Source organism: Tetrao urogallus, assembly GCF_951394365.1.
Source record: "Tetrao urogallus genome assembly, chromosome: 2".
NCBI classification, from domain to species: Eukaryota; Metazoa; Chordata; class Aves; order Galliformes; family Phasianidae; genus Tetrao; species Tetrao urogallus.
In genome coordinates this window covers 24,595,490-24,623,059 of record NC_136814.1, presented here as the reverse complement: position 1 = coordinate 24,623,059, position 27,570 = coordinate 24,595,490, and the positions used below count along the sequence as shown (strand labels likewise).

Here is a 27,570-nt window from a genome sequence, read left to right as displayed (position 1 = left end):
TCTTAACTGGAAAATATTTCTCTCATTTTCACCCCCAGGAAACACTTTGCTTTTTGTAAACATTCCAAAAAAGTTGAGGCGAAGTAAAACAAGGGTGCAGTAGCATGACAAGTTCTTAAGAGTTTTTTTGTTCTACTTTGGAGTAATCTTTTTCACAGATGAGAGAGAATCAGTAATTTCCTTTGACTGCTTTTTTTCAGGCACAGTGCTGAAAATTTGTGATTTTATCCCTTTTCTTCTGTTCATTTTTTAAAGCATGATTTCTGAAATGATACGATTAAGCATATATTTATTTTAATTGAAGGGGACATTTCTAGTAGTGAAGAGAAGAGCCTGGAAATGCAAACCATAAAGGAAAGAAGTGAAAGTCAAAGAGAAGTAATTCAAAGGTTACTTCTAAAATCTCTTTCTGTTTATTAACACAGATGGTTTTGTGAAGTGCAGTTGATGAATCTTAACTTTTTGGTTGCCAAAATTATAATCAGCAGCAGCTGCATAAAGCATGGCAGTTATGGCAGCTGGAAAGTCCCTAGAAAAGTCACATCTAGTGTTTGATTTCTACCCCGAATGGTAGTGATCCAAAATGGGGTAAAGTGGCAGAAGATACATATATCATCATAACTGCCCCAACTGCATAACATCCAATGATCTGTTGAGTGTTCCAGCAGAGAGCATTGTACTCTCTGATGTGTGTTCATGATCACACCTTGGTAAGCGGAGGGAAGGAGACAAGAAGTTTTCCTTTTTTTTCTTTTCTTTTAAGATGAGATCTCAAAGCATTTGTACAGCTGGTCACTCTTTCAAAACCCAATATTATGCAATACCTGTTCAATAAGGTTTTACCATTTGGTAAAAGTTTTTTTTTCAATTACACCACTTTTCAACAGCAGTATTTTCAGTCATGCCAATGCAGATGTATCTGGAGTACTAACTCTAAAATTCAGTTCCAGCACTGCTCAATATTCTTACATAAACGTTTTACATTGCTGTAAATGTTAATGATCATTTTATTTAAAAAGAACTTCTTAATGCAAAGAACTCTGATCCAGAAAATACTGAATTTCTTTCTCCCAGTTTTTTTCCATCTCAAGTTGAAGTTTTCTACCTTCGCAGAAGAAAGAAGGGCACGAAAAGATAAAATTAACAGTAACAAATTGCCATGACCAAATGGTATCCAGTCAGTAACTGGATGATACGGTTGAACCAACTACTGATCTCTGAGTCTGTAGTAAAGAATTTAACGGAAACTGCAGGAGCAAAATTAGGAGGCGTGTGGATAAATGCTGATAGACTAGGGAAGAGTCAAAGTGGCCATCCTCAGGAGAACTGTTATGTTACAGAGCTACTGAAGTTCTTTAAGGGAATCACCCAGTCTGCAGATAAGGGAGTTCTGGTTTATATCATCTGTATTTCATAAAGTGTTTAAAAGAAACAAACAGCCACAGAGTGGGAGGAAATGTACCTCCAGGGAACTGTCTCAGCAACAGTAGGGGTTGGTTATTTGGTACAGTGATGTGATGCTATCGGTGGAGATCTGCATGGCATATGTTGCCCAACATAATCACAGACATTCGGTAATGGGCCACCACGCAGTGCAGAAGCACAGCTCTTTGACAGCATTTTGTTATTCCGTATAACAGAATCTTCCTGACTAGAATGACTTACAAGACAGTTCTTACAAGTTTCAGTGATCGATCAGTAAAAGAAAAGATGAAGCATAGTATCAAAATCTAAAGGACTACAACCAAATGCCAGAATTGTGATAGATACCTCCTTGAAAACATACCTGATGTTCAACTTAGCTGTCAAAGTAAACAGAATCTTAAACATTTTATTAGGAAAGGAACAGCAAATGTGCGTAGATATTATTCATGGTTCTTAATACAAAGACATGTTTTTCCTGTTTGAATCCTATTAGGTCTTGTGCCCTCCAAAATGTAGTAAAATTGGAATGATTCAGAGGAAACTGTGTGGATGCTAAATCAATTCATGGCTTCAAAAGGAAAACAGATGAGTTCAGGAAAGAGAAGCGCATAGAAACTTAAGCATAGAAAGCCATTCAAAATAATAGTATTTTCCCTCTAATGTGCTAAAAGGAACTGAATTTTATTTGGGGAGAGGTGGGAGGGGAACAATTGGCAGAAAATTTAGGTCTAGGAAAAATAGAGTAATTTCAAACAAATTATTTTTAAGTCAGTAATAGCAATAATACAACTTGAAAGACTCTGAAATGTTCTGTCCCTTCTATTTTTAATTGCCTTGTTCTGCTGGAAGTGTTACCTGGCAAATACAATCATGCTTTTTTTTAGTATTTCAAATCTGGGTTCACTTGCAGTAGATGGCTGGATCTACATATTTGAACCTGACAATTGAAATGTTTCTCTGTTTCAAAATAAAATATGCATTTAAACAATAAACTGGTCTGGTATTAGATATGGAGGTTGATGGCCCTGTCTGTGGCAGGGGGACTGGAGCTTGATGATCCTTTAGATCCCTTCCAACCCAAGCCATTCTATGATTTAAAAAAATATTATTAATATTCAACTACGTAACACTTTCCAGCTTCCAAGCCCTAGACTCACCATAGTTGAAGATGTCTTATGTGATACACAAGTCTGGTGAATTATATGAAATGCTATGTAAAACAACGCTTCTAGATTTTTTTCCCAAGAGTTTGTTTTTCCATCCTAAATTAGATCTTAAATTCATAGGAAAATGTTCTGAATATTAACTTTAACGTTGTACAGTTGATTACTGGATAAATGCTTTTCTCTGCATGAGATTTGCCAGGGTGTTCTTATCTGAAAACAAACATTTTTGCTAGCAAATATAGTGTGTGAAATTCTTTTACAGCATTAAAACACACCTATTTTCTATGCATTTTAAAGGCTTTTTTTTCTTCTTCCTGAATAAGATTCTTAGCTGTAATCTCAAACCATGAACAGCGATGAGCTCTCTTCATCAAATAAAGTCATTCATACAGTGTTAAAATTCAAATGGTGAGACCTACCTTTTCTGCTAACAGTTCTCTGATTTTACTTGCTTGGAGACGAAATTTCATTAGCTGTGACTCCAGAGTTAAACATCTTTCCTTCCAGTTTACTGTACCTTCTGGCTCTGAAAGATCAGCCATATTTATCCTGGAAAAAGGAGGAGAAAAAAAAAAAAAAACAACAAAAAAAACCACCTCAGATTGAGTCTGTATTTAACATCTGACTTATAAAAATAAACCTACCAACCTATTTTATATAAATCTCAAGAATGCTACTGTGCCTGTACAGCTCCATCAAACAGTGAAAGTACATTAGCTTACAAATGCCCTTATCATAAAGGGAAGACTTCTGAAATCTATGTTGATAATATTCAGGTTTACCTTAATTTAATTTCTTCATTTATTTCAGGTCTGCAATATGTTTTCTTTGTCATAAGCAGTGAAGTGCCAAGAATGATAACCTTATCTTACTGTATATATCCCTTCTTGCACAGTGAGACTTGTGGAGCACTGAACTGCTAAGAAAATGCTTTATATAGGTGTACGTGTGTACCACATCTGTTTTTATGCCGGCTTACTGATAGACAGGTGATTCTTAAAGAGTTTGAAAATTCTTATGCTTATTCAGATTGCCGTGAATATTTAATCTCCTTGATGGGATACAAATGAGAAGGTTGAGTTTATGGCTCCAGATACAAAGGCAGGTGAGCAAATGGTTGCTAAATGAGTCTTCCAAGGAAAACAGTATCTTCACATTAGATCTGCAACAGATGAAACAGATCTCAGAACATCTTGGTTCATCCGTGTTTCAAGTTCAAACCCATGCTTTTATTTACATTGAACTGCTCAGAGATTTAAGCTCTGTGCCCTTTGGACAAGCATGGCTGGAAAAATTATGCAGAATGAGAGCTGGCTCGACATGGCTTATGTCTGAGAAGCCAAGAAAATCACCTCTGTGCAAGCAGAAGAACTGGGCTCTGCTGTATTCCTGCTATTTGCAGACAGCTTAATAGAGTAAGAGAAGGGCTGAACTCAACCACTCAGCCCAGAGTGCTTCCTTGTGGGTGAAAGCACTAGCCATTGCAGGAATCTGAACATGTAGGTTTGGCTTTGGAAATAACTCTTGGATTCCTAGGAGAAGTCAATTTATCTCAGATGTATCTCAGTGGAAGGCAACAAAAAAACAAATATACATCAGTGGTGTGGTTATGCTTCATGTTGGTCACCAGTGTCAGTGAAAATGTGGTGCTGACACAGAAAAGCAAGTAGCATTTTCTGTGATTCGCTGATAGTACTTTTTGGTTCTTTCCTGCAGGTTCAGTAACATAGTTAAGCAGGTGAAAAACTATCTCAACACTTCTTTCCTTTCCCACATACTATCTTCTTTGTTGCTTTTATTCTGTATCTAAGTTAGAAGAAAAAATGGGATTTTTTCACTGTAGCTGTTTGTCTGAAGATATCTGCTCCGCTTTTTACCCTCTCTTTCTCTCGGTCTTGCCGGCCGTGTTTCAAGTTGTTAAGCACTGAAGTTACAACCATCCCTATTCAGGAATTCCTACACTGGAGTTCAGGAATCCCTGTGGAACTGCTGGGATTTAAGCATGTTATTAAAACAGCTTCCTGAACTGATCCTACAACACCCAAATTCTAAACTTTAAGCACAGAAGTGCTTAGTCAGCTGCAAGCCATCTAGGTGATTGGTGTCTTGAACCAATTCACCCACTACTTTCAGCTTGGACTTCCTAGGACTGTGGGGAAGCAGATTCCTCGTTCTGTCCCATCCCTGATCCTCCCTCCTTATGTAGACTCCTCACATGCATGGGGACACTTCCAAGCAGTGGTTTCCCCTACTTTACAAAAGGAGCAGAAGTTTCAGGCGTGGACTAGGGCAGATGGTCTGATCTCCCAAGCCATGAAGAATGACAATTTCCTATCAGACTGTCTATGTAGGATTATTTTTACAGCACTTTTCGACTAATGACAGTTACACAAAACAGAGATCAACTCAGCCAACATCTGGTTAACAGTAGGAAATTTCAGTGCTTATAGTGGTGAAAATACAAGTGGATATAGTAGGGAAGGAATTTTTGCTTTTTCATAGGGTGCAATATTACAGGGTGGAGTTGAAAATGTTTGTGTTTCAACAGACAAAACATGTGAGTGGATGGATTTCTGGCAGCGAACAGTGCGTTCAGCCAAGCTGTTTCTCTATGTCCAAGCTAATTAATATTCCACTGTACAAACACTGCAGATAAAAAGTTCGAGAATAATTCTTCTTTTTATTGTGGGAAGTTTGTTAGAGATTATAATAATTTACTTCATACTTTCCAAAAAGCCAGTGGGTTCTGGAAATATTTACAGGCACATAATGCACTGTTTACAATTGCGGAGTGAATGATCTTGCTTTGAATCAATGACTTCCTGTTTCTTGTTTGATTCCCCAAGGGAGGGAAAAAAATATGAGTTCATCTCTTTTGGCTTTAACGGAGCGCTCTGAATCAGCACTGTAACCTACAGTCCTCCCCTCCTTCCTGCTCTGTTCCCACTGCAGAGCCCTCCTTTCCTCTCAGTCTTCAGAAAGAAAATCCTTTGAAAAGTAAACTAAAAAAGCACCCATTAAAGTGGTAAGTTCTAATTATGTCATCAAAAATTAATTGAGACAAGTTTGACAAGTCTGGAAAGATTAAATTCGTCTTTTTCATTTTTTAAGTTTATAAACCTCTTCGCAGGCTTCAAGAAGCCAGAATGTCACATTCTCCCCAAAAGGATTGAAATAATTTCCTTCTCTTTGCTGTCTGCTTGGAAATTATCAAAATACATTTCAGGGGGAAGGAGGGAACCATGTCCCGGCTTTTTGAAGTTTGTTAAAAATTTACATGTTCCTCATCACGCTGTCAGTGTTTTCCCCCATTTTTAACACAACGCTGCTTTCTGCCCACGCGTTCCATACGTCCTGTTGCCACTGGACAAAGTGGGATCAGGCCTTCTGCTAGGAAGGGTTTGTGCAGTGCGTGTTGGCCGTGCGATGGTGAGCAGCACCGTCCTGAAACACCACAGCCCCGACGGCCAGGCTGCAGCCCTCCCTCCTGCCACCCCAACATTGCAGTTCCAAGTTATTTTTTGGAGCCGGCAGGTTGGGCAGGAGAAAGGAAATGGTGAGACACAAAGTGGACCTGTTTGGGAATCAAGGCAGCGTTTTCAGTTTTGTCACCGGCCAGGGCCCTTACTCACACAGAAACACTGCTAACTTTATTTTCCATTTGACTCATTTTGCATAATTCTGTGCCCAAACTGTACACTGAGCTATTTTAAAACCGCCCTCAGAACCCCACGTACCGATGGTCCTCCCGCCATTCCCCCACGCTGGCGCGGGGTGAACCCGTGCAGGGCAGCCAACGTGCGCCCACCACCGCCCCATGCATCGCCTCGCGCCCCACTTCGGTGGCTGCGCGTTTAAAGGCGCATACGGGTTAGGTGAGATTCTGAAAGCCGTCGGTGTTTCAGAAAGACCTTCACGTTATATGCTTACTGGGAAGTCCGCGTGCTTCTCGCTTTCCTCGTTCAGGCGGTCACAGCGCTGGGACCGCCGCGCACCTCCCGGCACAGCCCGCCGCCCCCCGGGTCCCGTATCAGCGTCACGGCCGTGACCTCACCGCACGTCACCCGCCGCCCTGATGCCGCCCGGAGCTCCGCGCCCCCCGCCCGGCTCGTTCCGCACGGCCCCACTCGCAAAGGGAGGGAGGGAGGCGAGGACGGGAAGCTCAAACCTGGCCGGCCGCGGCTCGCCTTGCCGGGCGCCGTCCGGGCTGTGGGCGCTGCGGGGCCGCGGCTGCCCGCCCCACCATCGTCGCGGCGAGCGGCGCGGCCGCCTGAGCGACGGCCGCCACGGCCACTGAGGAGCGGGGGGCCGCCCCCGGCGGGGCGCCCGGGCGGGGCCTGAGCGGTGGGGCGGCGGGAGGACGGCGGCGAGAGAGCGGAGTGCGGGCAGGGCCGCGATGTCCCCGCCAGGGGCAGGGTAGGTGCGCACGGGCTGACCGACGGCGCCCAACGCACCCCTTCGTTGGCAGGGAGCGCCTTCTTCGTCCCCGTGTCCTCATTCATTCGTTAGTGGGGATTTTCCCCTGACTTGTACTACGTCTCCGGAGAGGAGAACGTGTTAGGAAGACATCGCCGTGTGTCCCGACGTTCGCCAGCTGTAGCGTTTGCGTTTGCTACTATTTACATTTCCCTTCTTTTTGGAAGGCTGTTACGTACACGCCCAAGCGCTGAAGCTGGGCGGTCAGTGGCGCTGGAGCTGCGATGGTACGGATGAACGGCTCTTGCAGCGGGTCCGTGTCTATGGGTATCAGCCCGCTGTGTGCTGCTGTCATAACAAGGGCGGACGAGCAGGTGCACGTGCTCCTGTTCACGTTGGCAGCGGGCCCTTCGGCCCCTGGGGCTGCAGCGAGCACACGTGCACCGTAGGTAACGCGTGCGCCTCGGGTAACCCGCAGTCTGAAGTCGGCGCCGAGGGCTTCCCGAAGTATCGAGTTTAGAGAGAAAGTAACCAATGTGTTGCTTGGCTGACACCTTCAGGCACCATCCTCACATCCGCCTCGACTGGCACGTAGGAGCTGTGCTTTGGTTGGGCTGTGAGCTGGAGAGGTCTCCAGTTGTACAGGTTCTCCTGGCACGTAAACCAACTACGCTTCCATGCAGTGTTCTTCTCCAGGAGTTCATTTCACATCTATGTACAGTGATGCGGTCTTCTTGTGCACACTCATCTTGGAGTCACTGAAAGTGCATGTTTTTTGTGACTGAAAGAAAATAAAAGGTCTAAAAGTTCCTGTATCCCATCTGATGACCCACACAATTTCACTTTTTCCTATTCGGTTCAGCACAGCTCCAATTTTCCACTCGGTTGCTTAAAGTATCCAAAGAACTTCTCTGAAACCATTCACATGCTGGTAGATTCCCAAGTGCCTCTTGGATTTTTTTAAACACTTGCCACTGAAAAATGTATTAAAAATATGATTGCTGGAATGGCAAGAAAGAAATCAGTTTACACCTAGTATCTTCTGCACAGAATGCCTTGAAATGCCACATTAGAAACAAACAGACTGAAAAAAAATGCTGTTTGTTCAGATTAAAATATCTCACTGAAAGATGAAAAATCACCCCGCCGTTCCTACTGTACAAAATGATTTCTTATCGGCATTTAACGCAAACTTTGTCCGTATCGTTTGCCCAGAGTGGTTCCCGGCAGACTGACCCGGCGCTGCGGGGAGCTTTGGGATGGGGGAGGCGTGGAGCCGGGGCAGAGCGGGGCTGTGCGAGTGGCAGCGTCGGACCGCGAGATGGAGAGCAGAGCTGTTTGGCTGCTTGTTGTGTGGCTTGACGTTTTCTTTGGCTTCAGATGATAGTAACTGTGCTCTGCAGCCGTGCGGCCCTGCTAGGTAAAGAGATGTGATATTAACGATATGAAATAAGCGTAGAAAATGCATACTCATGGAGAGGTATCAAACCTGAAACCAGAATGTCCAATTTCAGGGTTTATGATACTTTCGTGAGTACGCAGAATGTGAGTGCACACAGGGTCAGAGCTTTATGAGCCTGTCACAACAGACAGGGCTTTTTCTGCTTCTCTGTCACGTGGATAATCATTGCAACAATCAGGTTTAGGTGTTTACGTCTACAATTGGAAAATGTATTCCAGTAAGCACCTTGCTCTTCTAAGAGCTCTGATCAGAAATTGTCTTCTGTAGGATCATTTATACCTGGATTTTTTAGAAGGATTTAAACTTTCAATACAAAAAGTACAAAAAGATCCTAGAGTGCTGTTTGTACTAGTTGTCATGCAAAAATTTGATAGAAGTGAATGGATGATCTTCAGTTACTGTTGTAATTCAATGAAAATATCACTTGGTCTTTCCAGAAAGAAAGCAGTTTCAAAGGTTTTATTTAAGTGAATGGGGGACAGGAGAAAGATAATTCCTGTTCAGTTCACATTATCACCATGACATATCTTAAAACATTGCTCTTTGAAGGCTATGGCTTGTCTTTCAGGGACAGGAAAATAGCATCTGACATAAATGAGCTGTAATTCTTGTGCTTTGGTAGCTCTGAGTGGAACAATCTGTACTCATTTCGATTACTGGTAAAGGCTTTTTTAACTAATTAAAATACAGCTTTTGGTAGTCTGTAGTTTGCCTTTGAAAGCACGACCTCTTTTTAATTGTTTGGCGCCACAGCGTGGTAAAACGTTGTATTGCTCCGGATAACATCGAGTTTCCAAGCTCACGGTCTTCCTTGAAAACAGGCTCTCCATCTAAACCTTATTCTGCTTACTGGAGACAGGCGTACAGACCCTGAGCTCCAGGAGACCAACACACACAGCTTCCAGATCCAGGTTTTCAGCAGCTGTGGGTTAGAATGTTTCCTTTGTGAGCAATCAACTTTGTAGGTGTTGATTTGCCGCAACTGTGATGTTTGTAAACACAACACTGTCATGTTTGTAAACATAAACCTAATGTTTTTAACCACAGATCCAGCACAGAGGAAGCATCTGATGAATTGCAGAGATGGGCTCAGCCTTCCCAGCAAACCCAGCCCAGTTCTCTGTCTGTCCCAGCCTATGCCTGAGGAAATGGGGTGTCATTTTCCCAGGGCACTGTCTCCACCTCCTTATGGTTTAGGGACATTTTAAGCCAGAAGTTCTGTTTTGAAACTTTTGCTGAGAGTTTGTTGTTTTCCTTCCATGACACGGTGCAGCTGCTTTTGAACATACGTAATTTTTCAAGAACCAGAGCTTCACAGAACAATGAATTCTGTAGTGTAAGTCATTCATTTTATTAAAGATGCACCACCTGCTTGTTTTGTTAGATACACAGCAGGGCACAGACATCATTAATTCAGTGGCTTGTTGCTCCTCTCCAGCAGAAATAGAAATTATGGAGTGGCACTTTTCCAAAGTAGTTAAGCCTTGCGATACAGCACATTTGGAGCTGTAACAACATCCGCTACATACAGTGTAGTTTTGTGTGGCGATGTGTGAGCCAGTTCTAAGTGATTTGGGGATACAGAAAACTTGGTGCTTCTGGGGATCAGAGCAAGTAAAGTGTGCTACTCTTTCCTTTCTTGAGATGACTGTGCACTGCAGTACCAAAGCCGTTCTAGGAGGCAGGAAGCAGCTGGACTGTTGTCCCTAAGGGGACAGAAAGTGAGCAATGGTACATGGAGCTGGAACTTACAAAAGGTTGGTTCCTTAAGAGATGAAAGTGAAGTCCTGAGCAACAGTATTACACAGGAAAGTTGCAGCTGACCAAAGGATTGAGCCTCATTTTCTAGGCTCAGTTCAGTGACTGAGCAAAGCAGGCAGATGGGCTTGTACTAAGATCCATCCAAGAAACAGGTAGATGTGGCACTGAGGGACACAGGTTAGCGGGCATGGTGGTGATGGGCTGACAGTTGGACTGGATTTTATAGGTCTTTTCCAACCTTAATGACTCTGTGATTCTAAGAGAGGCCAACCGAATATAAAACATGCAGAACTTGAAGCGAAGGAACTGCAGACCTGGTGTTGATGGTCGGAGATGCCGCGGCCACTGAAATGAGGATGCGACCGTCCGACTGAGCAGGGAGGCCGAACCGCCGGGGATGCCCAGCACGGCACGGCGCCGAGCAGCGGGGCCGGCATTTCCCATGCGTACGGATGTAGCAAAACTTCCGGCGCTGCACCTTTCTCCTCCACCCACCCCCGGCAGCCCCCGCTCCGGCAGCGCGAACGGGAGGAGGCCGCGGGGCCGAGCCCCGGGGCGGGGAGAGTCCGGCCCGGCGCGGGCGGTTGCGTGCGGCACGTGGTTCGGAAGAGCCAGGAAGGGAAACGGAGCCGCGCCGCCGGACGAGCTTCTCCCGGCTGGGTAAGGGCCCGCGGCGGGCACGGCCTCCAGCCGTTTCGCTTCCTTCCGTTCTCGCCCTCCCCTGCGCCGGGCCCTCTGCGGCTGCGGCGCCGGGTTGTTCCGTAGGCCGCCGTGGTCTGCGAGATCGCCGCGCCCCGATCCGCCTCTGTAGCGCAGGGCGGCGTTGGGCCTGCCGAGTGAGCCCCTCTGGTGCCGCGGGGCACCTGAGTGTGTCTAGGAGCTGCGCCGTGCTGCGCTGTGCCGAGCGGCTCTCCGTACTGCGAGATCCTCAAAAGCCGCCTGGACACCGGCCTGGGCAGCGCTGCTCCGGTGGGGTTTGGAACAGAGGGAGTCCCTGCCGGTCCCATCGCTCCGTAGGAAGGAGCTCCTCAGTGAAGACTGCAGCACACGTTTGCTTTCTATTTTCTTAAGGAGGGAGAACAAATTCCTACTCGTAACGCCTACTTTAGTGCGCGGAGAACTGGCCGGTCTGCTTTTAAGAAACGAAAATACTTCTTTACTGCGTGGTCCTAACCTTACACTGCTAACACTAAATTAGTTTTAAATTAGTTTGATCAAGTAGCATACAGCAGAGCAGCTGAAATCTTGTGGTATCATTCATGCGCCCATGCATGGTGATGCTTTCAGAGTGTGTTCAAGGGACACCACACAGGCAACATAACAAGTGTAGTAAAAGTTCCATTGGGAGCATCTATGGTTCATTCAGCAAACCTGAACTTGTCTTGTGTTCTCTGTTCTCCTCTTTGTGCCATGAAGTTGTGGTGAATTTTGGACAGAATAATTGGAATGCTTCGAAATATAGAAAAGAGAGCTGTTGTATTTTAAAAGAGATTGCATAAATAAGTAAGTATTATTCTAGGACTGTGAAAAGACCTCTATAAAGTGTTCATAATTATGCTTTTTAAACAATGTGTTTTGCTGAGGTGTTTTTTTTTTTTGTTTGTTTGTTTTTTTGAGCAGGTGTCTCTTGATCAGTTAAAATGGTTTTGAAGAAGAAGAAAGAAATCAAGGTTGATGCATTCTCTCTTGATTGTCAGCAGCTTGAGAAACTTCAGGGTAAGCTTGTTTTTCTCGAGCTGAACTTGTATAATTCCTTTTTCTATTAGAATGTAACTGCTGAAATAGCATTTAAAAATTTTTTTTGTTTGTGATGTTTTAGTTTTGTGTGTTTTTGTTCTTTTTCTGTTACAATTTTTTAAAAAATTATTATTATTGTTATTATTATTTTTTGTATTGATAACAACTTCTTACTGCTTCAGAGTTAAAAGAATCTGTAGGTCACTGTGGTTTTGTTTTGTAAGCTGTTTGCCTTGTTCTGTCAGTGATGCGAAGGTGTTAGAATGCCCTCTGTGTGATCCCTCTTGCAGGCCTGTAATTCAGGGCTACCTGAAGTAGTAGCATTTAATATGTAGGATAAGGCAGAATTTCAAAGAACCACGGAATGGTTGGGGTTGCTAGGGGCTTCTGGAGGTCATATTGGGAGTCTTTTTGTAACCTTTGCTTCTTTGTAGTTAATTGGATTTAAAGATACTGTTAAAATGCTCTTTTATTCTGCAGTGCTTTTTGCTTGAGGTAAGCTTCTACTGGTATTAAAGAATAGACAAAACCGAACAACACAGGAGTTGAAAGCTAAAGTTCCAGTGAGTTCTTGGTTTTAGGCCTTACAGATAAGAAGAAATGAACTGTCAGACCTGAGATAATCTGTTTAGTGTTTGTTGTCAGTAGGTAAAATCAAGCTTTCTTTTGAGTTACCTGCAGCAGGCAGTTAGGAGTTGTTCTGAGATAGACTGGTTTCATTTTGAGTTTAACCTGAGCTGTGGTCCTGGGCAGTCAGCTTCAGGTAGCCCTGCTTTTGAGCAGGGAGGTCGAAGCAGACGACCTCCAGACATCTCCTCCAACCTCAACAATTCTGTGATTCTGTGATGATCATCTTCATATTCAAGTTGAGGCCTACTATTCCTTCACAGTGGAGCCAGTGATTGCTTATTATATGTTGCATTTTCTTCACGCTGCTTATTGTAATTCTTTTTAAAAAGATCGTCTTCTCCCAAATGTAGGGTTTTCAAAGGATGGAGAGCAAAATCTGGCATCTCTGCTTTTGCACTGTGCACAACTGAGCAATGGCATCCAGCAGATCCAGTGTATTAAACAAGTAAGGTTCCACTGGTGTTAGTGTGGTGTCTTGGAAGTGGTAATGTATCTCGTGTGCTGTTTGTGGGAAAATATAGCTCTGAAATAAACTCTGTGACCTTTTAAGTGTTCCTATGAAATGGCAAAATGCAGTTGTTACTCCTGAATATACGATGTGGAAATGTAGCTCTAATACAAATTGGCAAAGGCTGTGGTTTCTGGGAGAGAATAATGGAAGGCAAGTGATAACAAATTTTGAGTTTGTACTTATGTATTTTTGCTAGCAGAAGTGTTCTTGGAATGTGTTTGACACCTGAATCTCAACAGGGTGCCCTAAAGAAGGGATGGGTTTGCATCATATACTCAAATGAGAGTGAATTCCACCTCTTTTAATTATGAGGGCATGTAGAGAGATTATTTTATTGATCAAGTGTTCTTTTTGTTTACAGATTATGCCTTTGTTAAAAGCAATGGATCAAAACTGTACGTGTGATCCCATGCTTAAAGCCTGTTTGGAAATCTTGGGAGAGACATATTTTTCATTGGATGTGAAGAATCCCCTGAAAAAAGTATTAGCAAGGTAAATTTATTGGATAATAGCCTTTTCTTTTCTTCTTTTTTCTGTAGTGCTTTCCTTACCTAGAACTCAGTAACTTTTCATGTGCTCCAAATTGCTGTAATTGCTGAAAATATTTTGTATTCATATGTGAATAGGTGCTCTTTTTTTCTTCCTCAGTTAGTTAAAAAAAGCGCAAATAATACAATATATTGTTGGATAAATAGCTTCAAAGTGGATTATTGCTGTAATCCTCTCTCATTACTTGAAAGACAATAGAGTGTATAATTAACACTTTGAATTTTAAAATTTAACAGTGGAATAGAAATTTAAAATACATGTGTTTTAAAGGAATATCAACTTTGAAAACATAAAGAGAAGATGGCTCAGCGGAATCCTGACTGAACAGTATTTTTTCATGCCTATTTTTATTGTGATTAGTTTTCTGTTGCAAAATTGCTGTTGTATTTCTTTAGGTAACTTAAGACAGCCTTAATAGTTTAAAGATGCATTGTTTAGCTGTCTTCATTTCTGTGCATGAAAACATTTGTTCCACTAAGACCTCCAGGGCTTCCATCTTGTATTTCATTTCATGCCAAGGCTTCACACTGTTCTGACAGATTTTTGTAGCTTCAGAATTAGAACACGAGTGACTATTTTAAAGTATGTTCGATAGCTGTTGTTTCATGCTAGTAGAAAACTAGCTACCTGCGTCTCTTTATATTGCTGTTTTTTCATACTGTGGCAAAATGTATCTAAGATCAGTGTCTATGTATCTTCTGGAAGTGTTACTTTGTAAACAGACTTTGGAAAGTATTAAATGGGCTGAGCAGAAAATAGTGCCGTAGAGTTGTAAGGTATGTGACCAAAGGGAGGTTTCAGTTCTTGATTGTTTTAAAGGTAAGCAAAAATGTTAAGGAGTTCCTAGGTTTAGGTGGAGATAGCATAGAGAAGGAAAGAAGTTATACAACGGAATGATGTGTTTTCTTAGAAGACTCTAAAGCGTTAGTAGATCTGGATCCGTGTTGTGTATCTTCAAGGATAAATATTCATATAGATCGTGACGCTATAGAAATTGTGGACACTTGGCTTAGGAATCTAGGTATAGAGTGTTAGGATGTATGTTAATTTACATTCCATGTGCAGGGATAATCTAAACCTTGCACAGACATTGCATTAAAGGTACAAGTGCGAGCTGTTCTTCCATTTTTTTTGCTGAATTAACTCATTGAAATCATTTCTGAAGAAAATCTTGGAAAATGTCAATTGGTAAGAAAAATACAGAGTAGATTTAATATCCTTTCTGTATTTCAGACAGAATAGAGGAAGTCATGTTTGGACATTCTTTGATCTTTCTTCTCTTTATCTTGAATACTAGAGATGTAGTTTTCTAACTGTGAAACCAAAAGGGCGGCAGTAGTAAACATGCTAGTAATTCTTGTAGAGTTTCAACTTAATTTATATTGGCTCTTTTAAAAAGAAGTTGTCGTGTTATACAATTGAGGATTACAGGTGTAATGTATCCTTGTGTTTGCAGAAACCGTGAGAAGAGAGCTAGTGCTGGAAGCAGCATCTGTATATTATGGGAGACAGAGCTGACCCTGACTTTAGTCAGATGTTGATTAATACCTCAGTGTGCAGTAACTGATCGTGCTGTTTCTTACTGTTGTAGTTCACTGAACAGTCTTCCTGAACAGTTCATGACATTAGCTGTACAAAGCTTTGTGTGCTGCCTTAGGGAAGATCTGAAAACCACAGATGTATATTTGTACAGAAAAGTACTGGACAACCTTGCTTCTTGTATGGAGGACTTCAGCTTAGGTATGATGAATATACTGAATATACTGTTTTCTGTTCTAACTTGCTCAGCATTGTTTTGTGTCTTGGAGCAGCACGTAATAATTATGTTTACATTTTTATCTGTGTTTTGTTTTGTTTTTAAAAAGCTTTTTTTCACTTGTTAAAGTGTATTTTCTCTCCTCAGGTAGAGCAAGTATTACGAATCTGTTTGAAGAAGGTAAAGTTACGTTTATTAAAATAATTTTCACTTTAGATTATTGGGGGAAGGTTGCATGTGAAGGATTTGTAGTGGATGTAAATATCTGATTTTCCCATGATTCATTTTTAATGACAAGTACTTTTATATGGCACATTTGTCAAGGATTTCCTCTTGATTTGTACCTTTAATTTCCAGGAGTCGATCTTGCTTTACTGAGCATCCTCGCATGTAAATCTGGAAGGGTAGCAGTGGGTGACCTTAAGGATCTTTTGGACTCATTATTACTTTACATAAAGTAGCCTCAGTCTTATGCCTTGTCAGAAAGTTAAATAGGGTTATGCTGAACTGTTAACATCTAGTCTTGACTATAACAGGCCCTGATCTGCTTTGGCAAGAATTTTGTTTGGTAATAATTCTGCACAAGTCTGATCTGTTGCTGGGACAGCTTATTATTGAATCACATCAATTCAGTCCCGTGCTGATTCTATCTGTAAACTGTGAGATAGCTCGACATACCACGACCTGGTATGCAAACAAAGTTCACAGCTTCCCATGGACCTTTTATTGCTGCTCTGTCTTTGGCTCTTGGGAATTTCACCTTTTCACTGAGGAGCTCTAAGTCTGGATTAGACAATGTGGGTTGGAAACTGTAATTTTGTTCCATTTTGTTACAAACCACTGTGAGTTTTTGTTTTAGCATCGCTTCTTTGGGACCGCACTGAATTTTCAGTTTCATTTGTTTACAGAGTGGAAGAAACACCACTGTACTGATAACTTTTTGTTGTGACTGTGTGTGCTATGTGTGATTGCTTTGCTCTTCTAAATAAATTAATATTAATAATAATTAATAATAAATAAATTTTCTTTTTTGGATAAATTTATCACATAATTATTTTCATTAGTTCTTCAGTTTCTGCAGAAGTCGCTACTTGACATTCAGGAAGAAAACAGGCAAGTGAATTTAATATAAGCTCTGTTTTATCTGTTTTCATTTTCGCTCTTGCACGATAATTTAGTGTGGAATATTGCTTTGATAGCCATGCGTTGATGACAGATGGGAATGTTAGTTTACGCTGATATGTATATTAAATAAAAAAGCTACTGATGAGTTTCTTTTCTTTTGTTGCAATGTGATGATATATGAGTGGAAAGAAACAAAATTAAGATGTTAGTCTTTAAGGCACTGATACTGTGTTGGAGCTATTACTTCTAAGTGAGGCCTTTGAGTTGTGGTTTTGCTATCTGAATTGTGACTGAACACTGTAATTAATAAATACACTTATTAAAATTCAGGTAAAGTAATTCCCTTTTTCACGAGTGTTTAATTCAGCACTGATATTCTGTTTGTCATGGCAATCATCATTTAGAATCTTGACATTTTCCAGCATGACATAAAGTGAAGCCCCCTTACTGTGGTCTCTTACCATGTGCCTGGAGGATAAGGGTTCTTAATAGAGAGTTTTGTATGTTACAAGTTTACATGTTGTCTGTCTTCAAATTAGAAGAATGTTGAGTGATAGAAATATAGTCTGTGCATGAGGGAATTCTTTGATAAAATAAGAAGGGACAAGCTGTGTTTTGTCAGTCTTTAGTTTCTGCTGTGTTCAGGCACAGTCAAATGAATGAAAATTTGTCAAGGGAACCTACAGAAACTGCAGCAGCATTTGTCATTGTGTTTATTTTCATCCTTGTGAGCGTATTATCATACCTTATTTTATTTTTCCCCCCAGAAGTAATAATGGAAATCGTATTGTTCAGACTCAATTGATGCATGATTTATTGATGGCCATTAAAGTGTCAATGATGCTTGTACAGAAATTGCAAGAAAATATTCAGGGAAGTCTTTGGAAAAATCATGAGTCCTTTGTTTGGCAAAGTATGTGTAATTTACTGAAAATCTCCACAAACTTCCTAATGGATGGTAAGTTTACTACCATTCAAAGACAGGTGTTTTTGTTATATCAGTCTTGTTCTTTTTGCAATAAAAACAACTTGTGTATGGAAATACTTGTCTCTTGTGTAGTTTGAATGGAGGTTAAACTGTCAAGATTGATGGGAGTGGGGCGCAGTAGTAGGACTTCCTGTGAGCTATGACCTGTAGCTCATAATGTATTTCTGTGTGAATTAATGCAGTCGGATGTGTTAGTTAGTGCACTGTAGCGAATCAGGTTTACTTCTTATACAGACATGTGGCTTTTTTATATTAGAAATTTCTATAAATGTAAGCAGGCTGTGCCACAGTCCTTTTATCTTACCAGGCAGTTCTATATTTTCTGTCTGTTGAAAGGTATTAATAGCTTCCTACTGCACTCATGTAAGAATTTGTTAATAGTTGCTATACAGACTGGCACTACAGACTTACAAATAAGCAACTGTAAGTCTAGGATAATTCAATAGCAATAATATAATTTTGTTACACAGTTCTGCCACACGATGCTTACTTCACTTTTGACTAAAATACCTTTCTCTGCCATGTAGAAACTCTCCTGCAGACTGTTCAGACCACCTCAGGACTGGCTTTTATTCTGTTCATTAGGGCTATGTATGAGCCAGCTGAAGAATTACCTTCCTTGGTAAGTATACCTTTCTCTAGAGGTAATGCCGTTAATCAGTCCTCCCAGTGTTTCAGAGGCTTTGCTAATTCAGATTGTAGGACTTGCCGACCTCTATGTTGGCCTTTTGGAATTAAATCATTTATTCTTCATATGTACCAAACAGTGATATAAGGTTTTTGAATTTGTGAGAAGAACGTGCTAATAATCTTTCAGATCTTCCAGGATTTGTGCTTGTGTACAGAGTGTTTTTTCTCCCATGCTAAAACACTGTAGTAGGTTTGATATTGCTCTTACAGGTCAGTGACTTGCTCTGTGGATCGAGGAAACGTGCAGGCATGCCAGCGTGGTTTGTGAATACCTGTGGGGCTCTGTGCACAGAGCAGCTCTCTGACTCGGTCCTTCTCTTCCTATGCCATGGAGCACTGGCTATGCTGGATTGGAAGAGTGGCAGCATGGGTGAAAATGGAGAGAAACTATTACTAGATATCGCATCAGTCTTGTTGTCTCTGAGTTCAGAGTAAGTCTGCAATTTGATTTTTATTGTTTCATGCTTTCTGGGTGGGGGTTTAAATTTCTACTTGCTTTTTTGCAAATGTTGTGGTTCCAGATATGTTCAGTGTTTCCAATTTAATTGATTTGCTTTTCTTTACAAGTCATATTACCTTTTTAAATATATTCAGGATAATTCTATAAATTTAAAAATATAAGGGCTGCTCCAAAACTAATGGAGGTTGAATGGAGGTTGAAAACTAGAAGAGGTTGAATCTTCCTCTCAGTATTCTGTTAGGTTTTGCCATGTGACAGATGGCAGCAGAGGGGCAGTCAGACAAAGTGGTGTATGTTGGAAGCAAAGATGTGTCACTGAATTCCTCCATGTGGAAAATATTGCACCCATTTTCTTCACCAATGTTTGCTGAGTATTTATGGAGACTCAACAGTGGATGTGAGCATATTGTCCTGGAGGTCAATTTTATGATTTTGTTTTAGGATATACAATTCTCATTTTATTTGTTTATTGACTTGTTTCTTAAGACAATGAAAACTTTTCCTGAGGTGTTCAAGAAGCGTGCAGTAACATAATACTGTGAAACACTAGCACGCAGAGGTTCAGTTCTGTTCTCAGCTACAAAATAGATGTTGTAATGGCTTGTTGACCTATATCAGGTGTTTTTAGCTGTGAGTGGTTAACAGCATATGCCAGGTGACTGAGCGTACAGTTTGAAACATCCAAAACCTTTTTACATTACTTCTTTTTTTCTTCAACAAATGGATAGCATTTCCTTATCCGTATTAGGGTGAGGTAAACTATTGTGATGAATAGTTATTTTGAAACAGAATTTATGTGTTTATTTTCAATGTAAGTCACAAATGATGTTTATGAACTTTGTTTGTTTGTTCTTTTGGAAAGGTTAAAAGAATCCAGCATGGCAACATCTTTGTCTAGAATCCTTGCTATTTGGACCAATTCAGCACTAGTTGCCCTTATTTCAGACTCAGCAAATCTAAAAATGAAACTTGATGGAAGTTCAGAGGTGATTGGGAGGCTGCTGGAATACGTTTACACACACTGGGAGCACCCTCTAGATGCTGTTAGACACCAAAGCAAACTGATATTCAGGAATCTTCTTCAGATACACCGGACCATCATTACTGGCTCTGATGAAAAATCAGACCCATTCTTTGCAAGGCTAACCAAGCGTTTACTGAGTTTGGAATGGCATGTAAAAGGGAAATATGCTTCTCTTGCCTGTCTTGTGGAGTGTCTGGGTACTGAAAATATACTGCAGTTGGACAGATCAATTCCAGTACAAATACTGAATGTGATGAATGATCAGTCTCTTGCACCCTATGCTAGTGATCTTTTGGAAACCATGTTTACAAATCACAAAGTCCAGTTTACTTCAAGTTGTCAGAAAAGCACATGGATTGACCAGTGGCATGACGTCTGGGTTTCTCCTCTTCTTCTAATACTATGTGAAGGGAACCATGACCAAACTACATATATAATAGATTACTATTTACCAAAATTACTCAGGTGTAGCCCTGACAGCCTGAACTACATGATTAAGATTCTTCAGGCTTCTGCAGATGCTAATCTTGGTAAGAAAATAAATACAATATTTGTAACTATAATAATTTAATATATATATGTGTGTGTATATATATTATATATATGTATATATGTATATATATATATAAATTTTGGAAAAGTCATTTTCAATTCCTGTTAAAATGAATTTGGGAGATAAAATTCTGGATGGGTGTTTATTGCTGTTAGTGTTTCATGGTGGGATTTTTTATAATCTCGAGTATCTTCATGCTGTGAGCAAAATAGTCCATGTTCTAGTTGTGTGTTCTTTACTCTTCACTTTACCTGCCAACTTATGTTAATTATCAGGTTGTTTTTTTCCCTATTTTTCTGTTCTGTTATTATTTCCTCTATAGGCTTGTCTAACAGCAGGACTTTAGTGATAATTTTTTGTTGCAAATATATAGATATGAGATCTATGATTTTTATTTTTTTTTTTTTGAGTTTTTATTGTAATTGAGTGTAATTTTCAATTAATGGCTTTTGAGACATCACAAAGTCCTTTTTGTGTATGATTTATTCATTCATGAATAGGCTTTGGATTCTAGGCAATTTAGAATGAATTGAATCTATGACAGACTGTTTTTTGGTCTTATTTGGTTTATAGAGAAAAAGAAGAGATAGGTTATGAATTGGAAGTATGTAGAATTTCTGACAAGCTCTGCAGTTAGTACTTTGTTTATGGTGTTAATGAGGCTATAATTATGACTGTATTTCATTTTCTTTAGGCTCTTGGAGTACCAGAGGAGCTCTTGGAGCCCTGATGGCGTGCCTAAGAACAGCCAGGGCTCATGGACACCTGGAGCTTTCAAATATTATGAGCAGAGGTCTTGTATCTACTGAATCTATAAAACAGGGTCTAGTCCATCAGCACAATCAGGTAGAGGGGCAATTATTTCTTTGAGTCTTTAGACATTAGATTATTTGCTTAGAAAATTAGGGGAATTGCTTAGATCATAAGTTCTGTGTCAGTATTCTTTTAAAAGAAAGGTACCATCGTAGGTGTCTATAACTCTTTTACATTTAACATCTCAATATCTTTCAGGTTTGCATTGATGCTTTAGGTTTGCTTTGTGAAACTCATCGTAGCACAGAAATTGTATCTGTGGAAGAAATGCAACTAATTTTATTTTTTATTACATACAACTTGAACAGTCAGTCTCCTTCAGTAAGGCAACAGATATGTTCGTTGCTGAGAAAGGTAAAGAAAAAAAAATTATTTTGCTTGTTGTTTTAACTATATACTATGTCTGTATTCTTTTTTCTACCATGTTAGAAAGTTGCTCAAATGAAAGAAGAAACTTTAAGATAAGTCTGCTTTGTATGTATTTTGCAACAGAATGACAGACAAGGATAACTTAAAAAATTAGCAATGGACACGGTGACTAATTGTGAATGGCAGTGTAGTAGGAGAATGTGGATAGGATGAGGAAAGCATATGTGTATAAAGAGTGTTTTGAATGGGAGAAGGATGGAATAGGCCTAGCAGAAACAGCAAAAGCCCATCTCTATTTGTACTTGCCTGAAGCAGACTGAGAAATATGAGTTGTAAAATTTGTGTTGGAAGAAATGAAGTAGAAAGGGAGAAAGCAGTCCTGAGGTTAGTTAAGCTATAAAAATCTATGCATGTTAATTGAGTTATTTTTATACAGGAGCATACGTTCCATGGAAAATGGGGAGGTGGGAAAAGAAGAGTGGGTGTAAACTTAAGGAGGATGGAAATACATGTTGGAAGTGCAAAGGAATGGGAAGGAGTGTGAAATGGGGAACAAAAAACCTTGTTTTTCATGTGAAGGATCAGTTCTGTGTTGAGCTGCATATGAACTTTTTTTAAAAATTGCAAATAATATGTAGAAATTAAGCTGAAAATCTCATTAGCCCTTACTTAACTGTAAATGACTCTTGCCTTTGCTGTGTTTTGATTTTTTTCTTAAAGTTATTTTGTAGAATACGAGAAAGTTCTCAGGTGCTTTATAAATTGGAGCAAAATAAAACCAAGCAAGAATTGTTTGAAGATTCACCTCAAAGGAATCCTTTGGGGATTTTGCAGAAATACAGAGTAAGTAAACATAAATTATGTTAGATTGGTAGAGATGTAGTAGACAAAAAGAAATGGGAAGGCATTTCTGTAAGTTGGTTAATTTTTCTTGAAAACACCTCAGAGTATGTTAAGTCATGTCTGTGTTAGGAAACACTGTGGTATAGAAGGGTTCAGTCATTTCAAGTATAACAGTATTAACACTACTTGTGCAAGTTAGTTTTGATAAAATGTAGTGTTTTGTCATGAACCGAGGGCTTTTTGGTTTTTGGAGAGTATCTTTAAGCTTCATTTTGTCAAAAGGCAATCCAGGTTACTTTCTGAGGATTGCTGAGTGAACTGAAACAGCAGCAAGTGGGGAATGACAGCGTTTAAAGGATTTGATGTGATCGTGATCTCTGTGGGAGCAGGGATGGAAGCTCTTTAAGAAAATTGAAACCAAAGATCTTGCTTTCTTCCTGTGCTCTGGGAAATAAGAAATTTGTTAATACTACAAAAGTAGGCCTCCCATTCCTCCAGGTGGAGCTGGAAGGGTCATGGTTTTGTTGTGTAACACTGCAGGATGTCCTGTATGTTATTACTTAAAGTTCTGTTTGTGGGGCAGCAAATAAGCTATTCTAAAATCTCTCATTTGATCTTTAGGATTTCCTGTCATCTTTATGTGACAGACTTTTTGAGGCGTTGTTTCCTGGTTCGTCACACCCAACCAGATTTTCTGCCCTTAGTATTTTAGGATCAGTAGCTGAAATATTTCCTGTTCCAAAAGGTGAGAGACTGCTTTGTATTTATAAATAAATTACAACTTATAAGGTGTGGGGATGGCAGATATTGAAGATTTTTTTAATGGAGCTGGTTAATTTCTGTCAAAGTAAAATAGGTAAAATATTTAGAAAGTACTGTAAAAATTAAGTACTTTGCCACTTTGATTTTATCTGAAGAGAGTATGGTACATTTTAATAGCTAATGGAATTTTGAAGTAAATACAATGTCTGTAGCCTGTTGAATATCTTTCTTAAATAAGAATTTTCTGGCAAGACTTTCCACTTTTCTTTTTTTTTTTTTTTTTTTTTTTTTTTTTTGTCACTAGAAAAGATTTTTGGTGAAGTTTCAGTATATTTAATAACTTCACGTCCTTTACGTTTTCTAATTTGTTAATAGCATGTTATTTAAAATATTGAGACCATGGAAACTGTTAATTGAAAAAAAAATTGTATGTCCTTGAGATATATTGTATCCTAAATAAGGAATGCCTGAACTGGACAATTGATGATCTGCTGCTGCTGTTACTCGAAGTTTCTCTACACTGTTACAGCAACCTCAGTTGAAGAAATGCTACTTAGAGCCCCGATATACTGGCAGTTTTCCTAAATCTTGTCTCTGGATCATACGATCAACATTAAAGCAAATTTTTGGTGTTCAGTTGTTATTTAAAGGAATGAGATATCTAAAAATTGATTTGGAGAGGAAGTGACCTTCTTGGTTGGTCTTCTTTTCTTAAAATCTGCTGTAAATCATTATGCTAATTTCATTATTATGAGTTTGTGGCACGCTGTTGTGACTTCTGATCTTTTTTTAGGAGAAAATTGTACTGGGAGTTGTTCATAATAGCTTTAAGATTTAGGAGTATAACTTTTAAAAAGGAGATTAGCTGCAGTTGTTTGTGTTGTAGCATGGTGTGCTTGTTTATGTCTTAAAACTTCTGGCTTCTTTCTGGCATTACATCAATCCCCACAAATCATGACAGCATGCAGAAGTCTTAAATCCTTTTTTGAAAAGAATTTCTTGCTACTTTTACTGAATTCCAGGGAAATAGTTTTCAAAGCTGAATAAGTCAGATTCTGTTTTTGGCAACGAGTTACTGTATGGGAACTGCTGAATCATGGCCTGAACCTCTGATTGATCACCTGAGGCAAGCAATGAGTCAGCCATGGGAGCACAGGTGAAGGCAATTCACCTGTGCTGCTGGAAGAGGTGGAGCCTGGCTCCATCTCTCCTAGACCCGTTTAAGAGCTGGCTACCAGTAGGGAAGGATCTCTTCTGGAGATCCCTCTTCTGGAGTTTTGCAGTGAGCCCAGGATGCGGGTAAGCATTTTATCTATTCTCTTGTTGTTATAACCTGCTTAGCCAAACTTTCTAGTTCATTTCATAATTATAACATCTTTATGTTCATTGATTATACAGTTATTTTCTGTATTACGGAGAGTAACTTTCTGATGTGGGAACTTTGGCTTCAAAAATGAACGCCGTCATCTTAAATACTCATTAGTATTAAGATAATGCTTTAGCTAAAATTCTATTTTAGCGTTTCTGATACTAGAACAAAATAAAATGTAAATATGATGCTTATTCTGATGTAAAAAATACAGCAAAAAAATTACAGCAAAACAATTTCTTTGAGCAGGCCAGGAGCAAGTTTTTAGATTGGATCAGGAGATGAATTCTGCTCGTGTCCGAACTTTGATTCAGTGCTTTGCGAGTACTTTTGAAGAAGTGAAAGTCCTAGCATTTGAGCTGTTAATGAAGCTACGTGATGTTGCGTTTAATTTACAGGTATGTAACTAAAAATAATTTAAAGGGAGTAATTTCATGGAAGATGAATGCTCTGTGTTGAATTAGGTACTTGAATAGCTCTTGACAGTTAGAAGCTGGTCCAAGTTGACTGCAGTAGAGTTCAGCCCTAGTTTTTTCTGTAGATTTTTTCACAGCTTCAGCCTTTACCTAAGAAGGCTACTTTTGCTAATAGATGAAAAAATATGGGCAGTTCATTGGGTGTGGCTATAAACTGTTTACTAAGCACATTTTGATACTGGGGAAGAGCATACTCTAGTATCAAATAAACAGATAAGGTAAGCTCTTAGCTGTGATGTCCTTTGCAAGTGATTGAGGCATTTTGACTTTATTACTCATGAATTTTACAAAACTCAGCCTGTGTTTCTGTTCCTCTTTGATTTGGTCTCAGATTTCATTTTCTGATTGTCTATGATTTCTCTCAGATTTTGCACTTTATATCGTTGTTTTTGGTTTTTTTTTTTTCTGATTGCTTTATGAACGCTCTATAATTAAAAAGTACTGGTGAGCAAACAGTGCTTCCCAGTAACACTTGCTTCTCTGTGAGGACTGTTGGCAAAGCACTATTTTGAAATCAAAACCATCTTCCTGTGATGTATGTTGTGTTTGAATGCTGCTTTATAAATGAGCATTCCAATCTTCAATGAGTACGTGATTGTATCTTTGCTAAATGCCTACACAGTTCACATTTAGACTGCAGGGCAATCTGTGTATAATATAAATGTTTCTTAAAAAATGCGTACCTGCAGACTCATTGAAAGGCATGTTCTTCAGTTTCAGGGTGCTAATTAGTTTAATTAAATCAAAATGGGAGCTCAGTAAAATGAGCCCTATTGTTTCTTTCAGGATTCGGAAAGTCTAGGTCTGTTATTCCGAGCAGCAATGGACCTTAGCACAAGTACCAAGCCGTATGATTGTGTCACTGCTTCCTATCTGTTGAACTTCTTAGCATATCACAAAGATCTACAGCATATTTGTTTAGGAAAATGGATTAAGCATAACCTGCAGGTGACTGAAGACACATCAGTAAATACAGTGGAGAAGAACACTTTAGCAGGTAAATTTTAGGGAAATTATCACCAGCATTTTTTTTATATTTAATTGAAATCTTGTTGCTTCTCTTCAAGACATTCCAGAATAGGCAGAGTGAGTAGAAAGTGTTTATTTCTAATAGGATTTGAGATATATTTACTTTTGCTGTTAGTAGACTGTTTCATCTGTTATGAAGATCTTAATCAAGTCCTGTTCACGTTGATGCTTTTGCATGTTTTCAGAAAGTGCATTTCATTATTGTTTTGGTCAAAAGGAATATGACATTGAGACCTTTAACTCTTTTGATGAAGCTGGTTACATAAAGTGCTGGAAAGGAACCTCTGTTCCTTGAAAGCTCGTTTAGCTAGAGCAAAGGCAGCTGTGGTTTTTCTGTATCATGTTTAAGTACTTGACATTTGAAGTGCTGACTCTTGGACCTCTGTTCACTCAGAACCATTGTTCCAAGTGGTTTGCAGTCCTGTGTATACATTACTGCTTTGTTCACCCATGGAATATTTTTTTCTTTAATTTGGTGCCTTTTTGTGAAAACTGCAAAGCTCTAGATCTATCAGATCTGGCAAATTCATTAAACAAATATCTTCCAGATCTAATAATTGGCAATGAAATATCTGAAGGCACCATTGTTTGTGATTGAATGCTGAACGTAGTTTTTAGTAAACTCGTAACTTTTTTTGCGCTCTTAGTGACTTCTTTTCTAGTAAGACTTTCTATTGGCTTGTTAGTATCTTCTTCATATGCAGTGAAACCATGATTTTTTGAGACATCATTATGATTACTATAAATAAAGGAAATGTATGGGTAATCTTATGTCTCATTGTTAGAGGGTATTTTCTATTAGTGATCTGTAGTTTGTTATTTGGATCTGTAATTCATTCTGATTCTGACACTGATATGCTACATGGTATAAATGTAAATAGAATTGGCACAAGTACCCTTGCAAACTGGGCAGCTTCTTCGGTGGCTAATTAACGACTCAAATATTTAACAGGAAGCTGCTGATATTTAATATTCTGTTGAGCTGTTTGTTGTTTTAAGCTGCTTCTATGGACAAAGTCTAACTTTCAGTATGTGGTAGGTTACCTCTCTTGACTTCAGCGTGGGTTGTGTAATTGTCTCTGAGTTCATGGTCTTGGCTATGCTTTTCACTGTTGCTGTTTGATTTGGGCAGTCTGAATAGAATATAACATATTGTTGGTGTTTAGGTAACTGAAAACCAACAGTAAGCATTATTAAATGGATGGAAGAGTAAGGAGTGTAAGGAAAGAAATTTATCTGCATTTTCCATTGAACTGTTTTATAAACAGGTTTTATTCCTATTTCTTCTACGCGGTTTTGTTTTTCAGAAAATACACTGTGTATTTGTATGTACAATTCACATCCATAACTTTTTAAAAAATTTTAGTTATCAAGCTTTTGTTGGTGAATGTTGAAGAAGAAATATTTCAAGCTAAAAAGTCTCTTCTTCAAGCGGCAGCGTCATTCCCAATGTATGGGAGAGTGCATTGTATAAACGGAGCGTTGCAGCAATTACCTCTTAAGTAAGTAAAGCATACTACAAAATAGTAAGTTGTAACTCCTTAATTAAGCACAGTGGAAAGCTGCTCACTGGAGCATAAAAGCATGCAATGTTACCTGTAATGAATTCCAGTACCTGCGGGTTTTGGCGCTCTGACTGACTTTGCCATAGTTTAG

The 27,570-nt window shown here is 39.6% G+C and overlaps 2 protein-coding genes across 2 annotated transcripts in view; one reads left to right on the top strand and one right to left on the bottom strand.

Annotated features, from left to right (window-relative positions):
• PLEKHH2 (pleckstrin homology, MyTH4 and FERM domain containing H2) overlaps positions 1-3,133 on the bottom strand; it is a gene marked incomplete at both ends in the record, with an annotated part of 47,631 nt that extends 44,498 nt beyond the window's left edge. Inside the window, one exon of the mRNA XM_079532929.1 lies at positions 3,011-3,133. Coding sequence (XP_079389055.1) covers positions 3,011-3,133 — 123 coding nt within the window. The remainder of the gene's footprint in view (positions 1-3,010) is intronic.
• An 8,737-nt stretch (positions 3,134-11,870) lies between these two features.
• Positions 11,871-27,570, top strand: part of THADA (THADA armadillo repeat containing) — a gene marked incomplete at both ends in the record, with an annotated part of 151,528 nt that continues 135,828 nt past the window's right edge. Inside the window, 17 exons of the mRNA XM_079550771.1 lie at positions 11,871-11,946; positions 12,948-13,042; positions 13,470-13,600; positions 15,249-15,397; positions 15,561-15,593; positions 16,478-16,526; positions 17,306-17,496; positions 18,054-18,148; positions 18,427-18,647; positions 19,539-20,230; positions 20,948-21,099; positions 21,265-21,420; positions 22,156-22,278; positions 22,900-23,023; positions 24,659-24,807; positions 25,672-25,882; positions 27,281-27,416. Coding sequence (XP_079406897.1) covers positions 11,871-11,946; positions 12,948-13,042; positions 13,470-13,600; positions 15,249-15,397; positions 15,561-15,593; positions 16,478-16,526; positions 17,306-17,496; positions 18,054-18,148; positions 18,427-18,647; positions 19,539-20,230; positions 20,948-21,099; positions 21,265-21,420; positions 22,156-22,278; positions 22,900-23,023; positions 24,659-24,807; positions 25,672-25,882; positions 27,281-27,416 — 2,783 coding nt within the window. The remainder of the gene's footprint in view (positions 11,947-12,947; positions 13,043-13,469; positions 13,601-15,248; positions 15,398-15,560; positions 15,594-16,477; positions 16,527-17,305; positions 17,497-18,053; positions 18,149-18,426; positions 18,648-19,538; positions 20,231-20,947; positions 21,100-21,264; positions 21,421-22,155; positions 22,279-22,899; positions 23,024-24,658; positions 24,808-25,671; positions 25,883-27,280; positions 27,417-27,570) is intronic.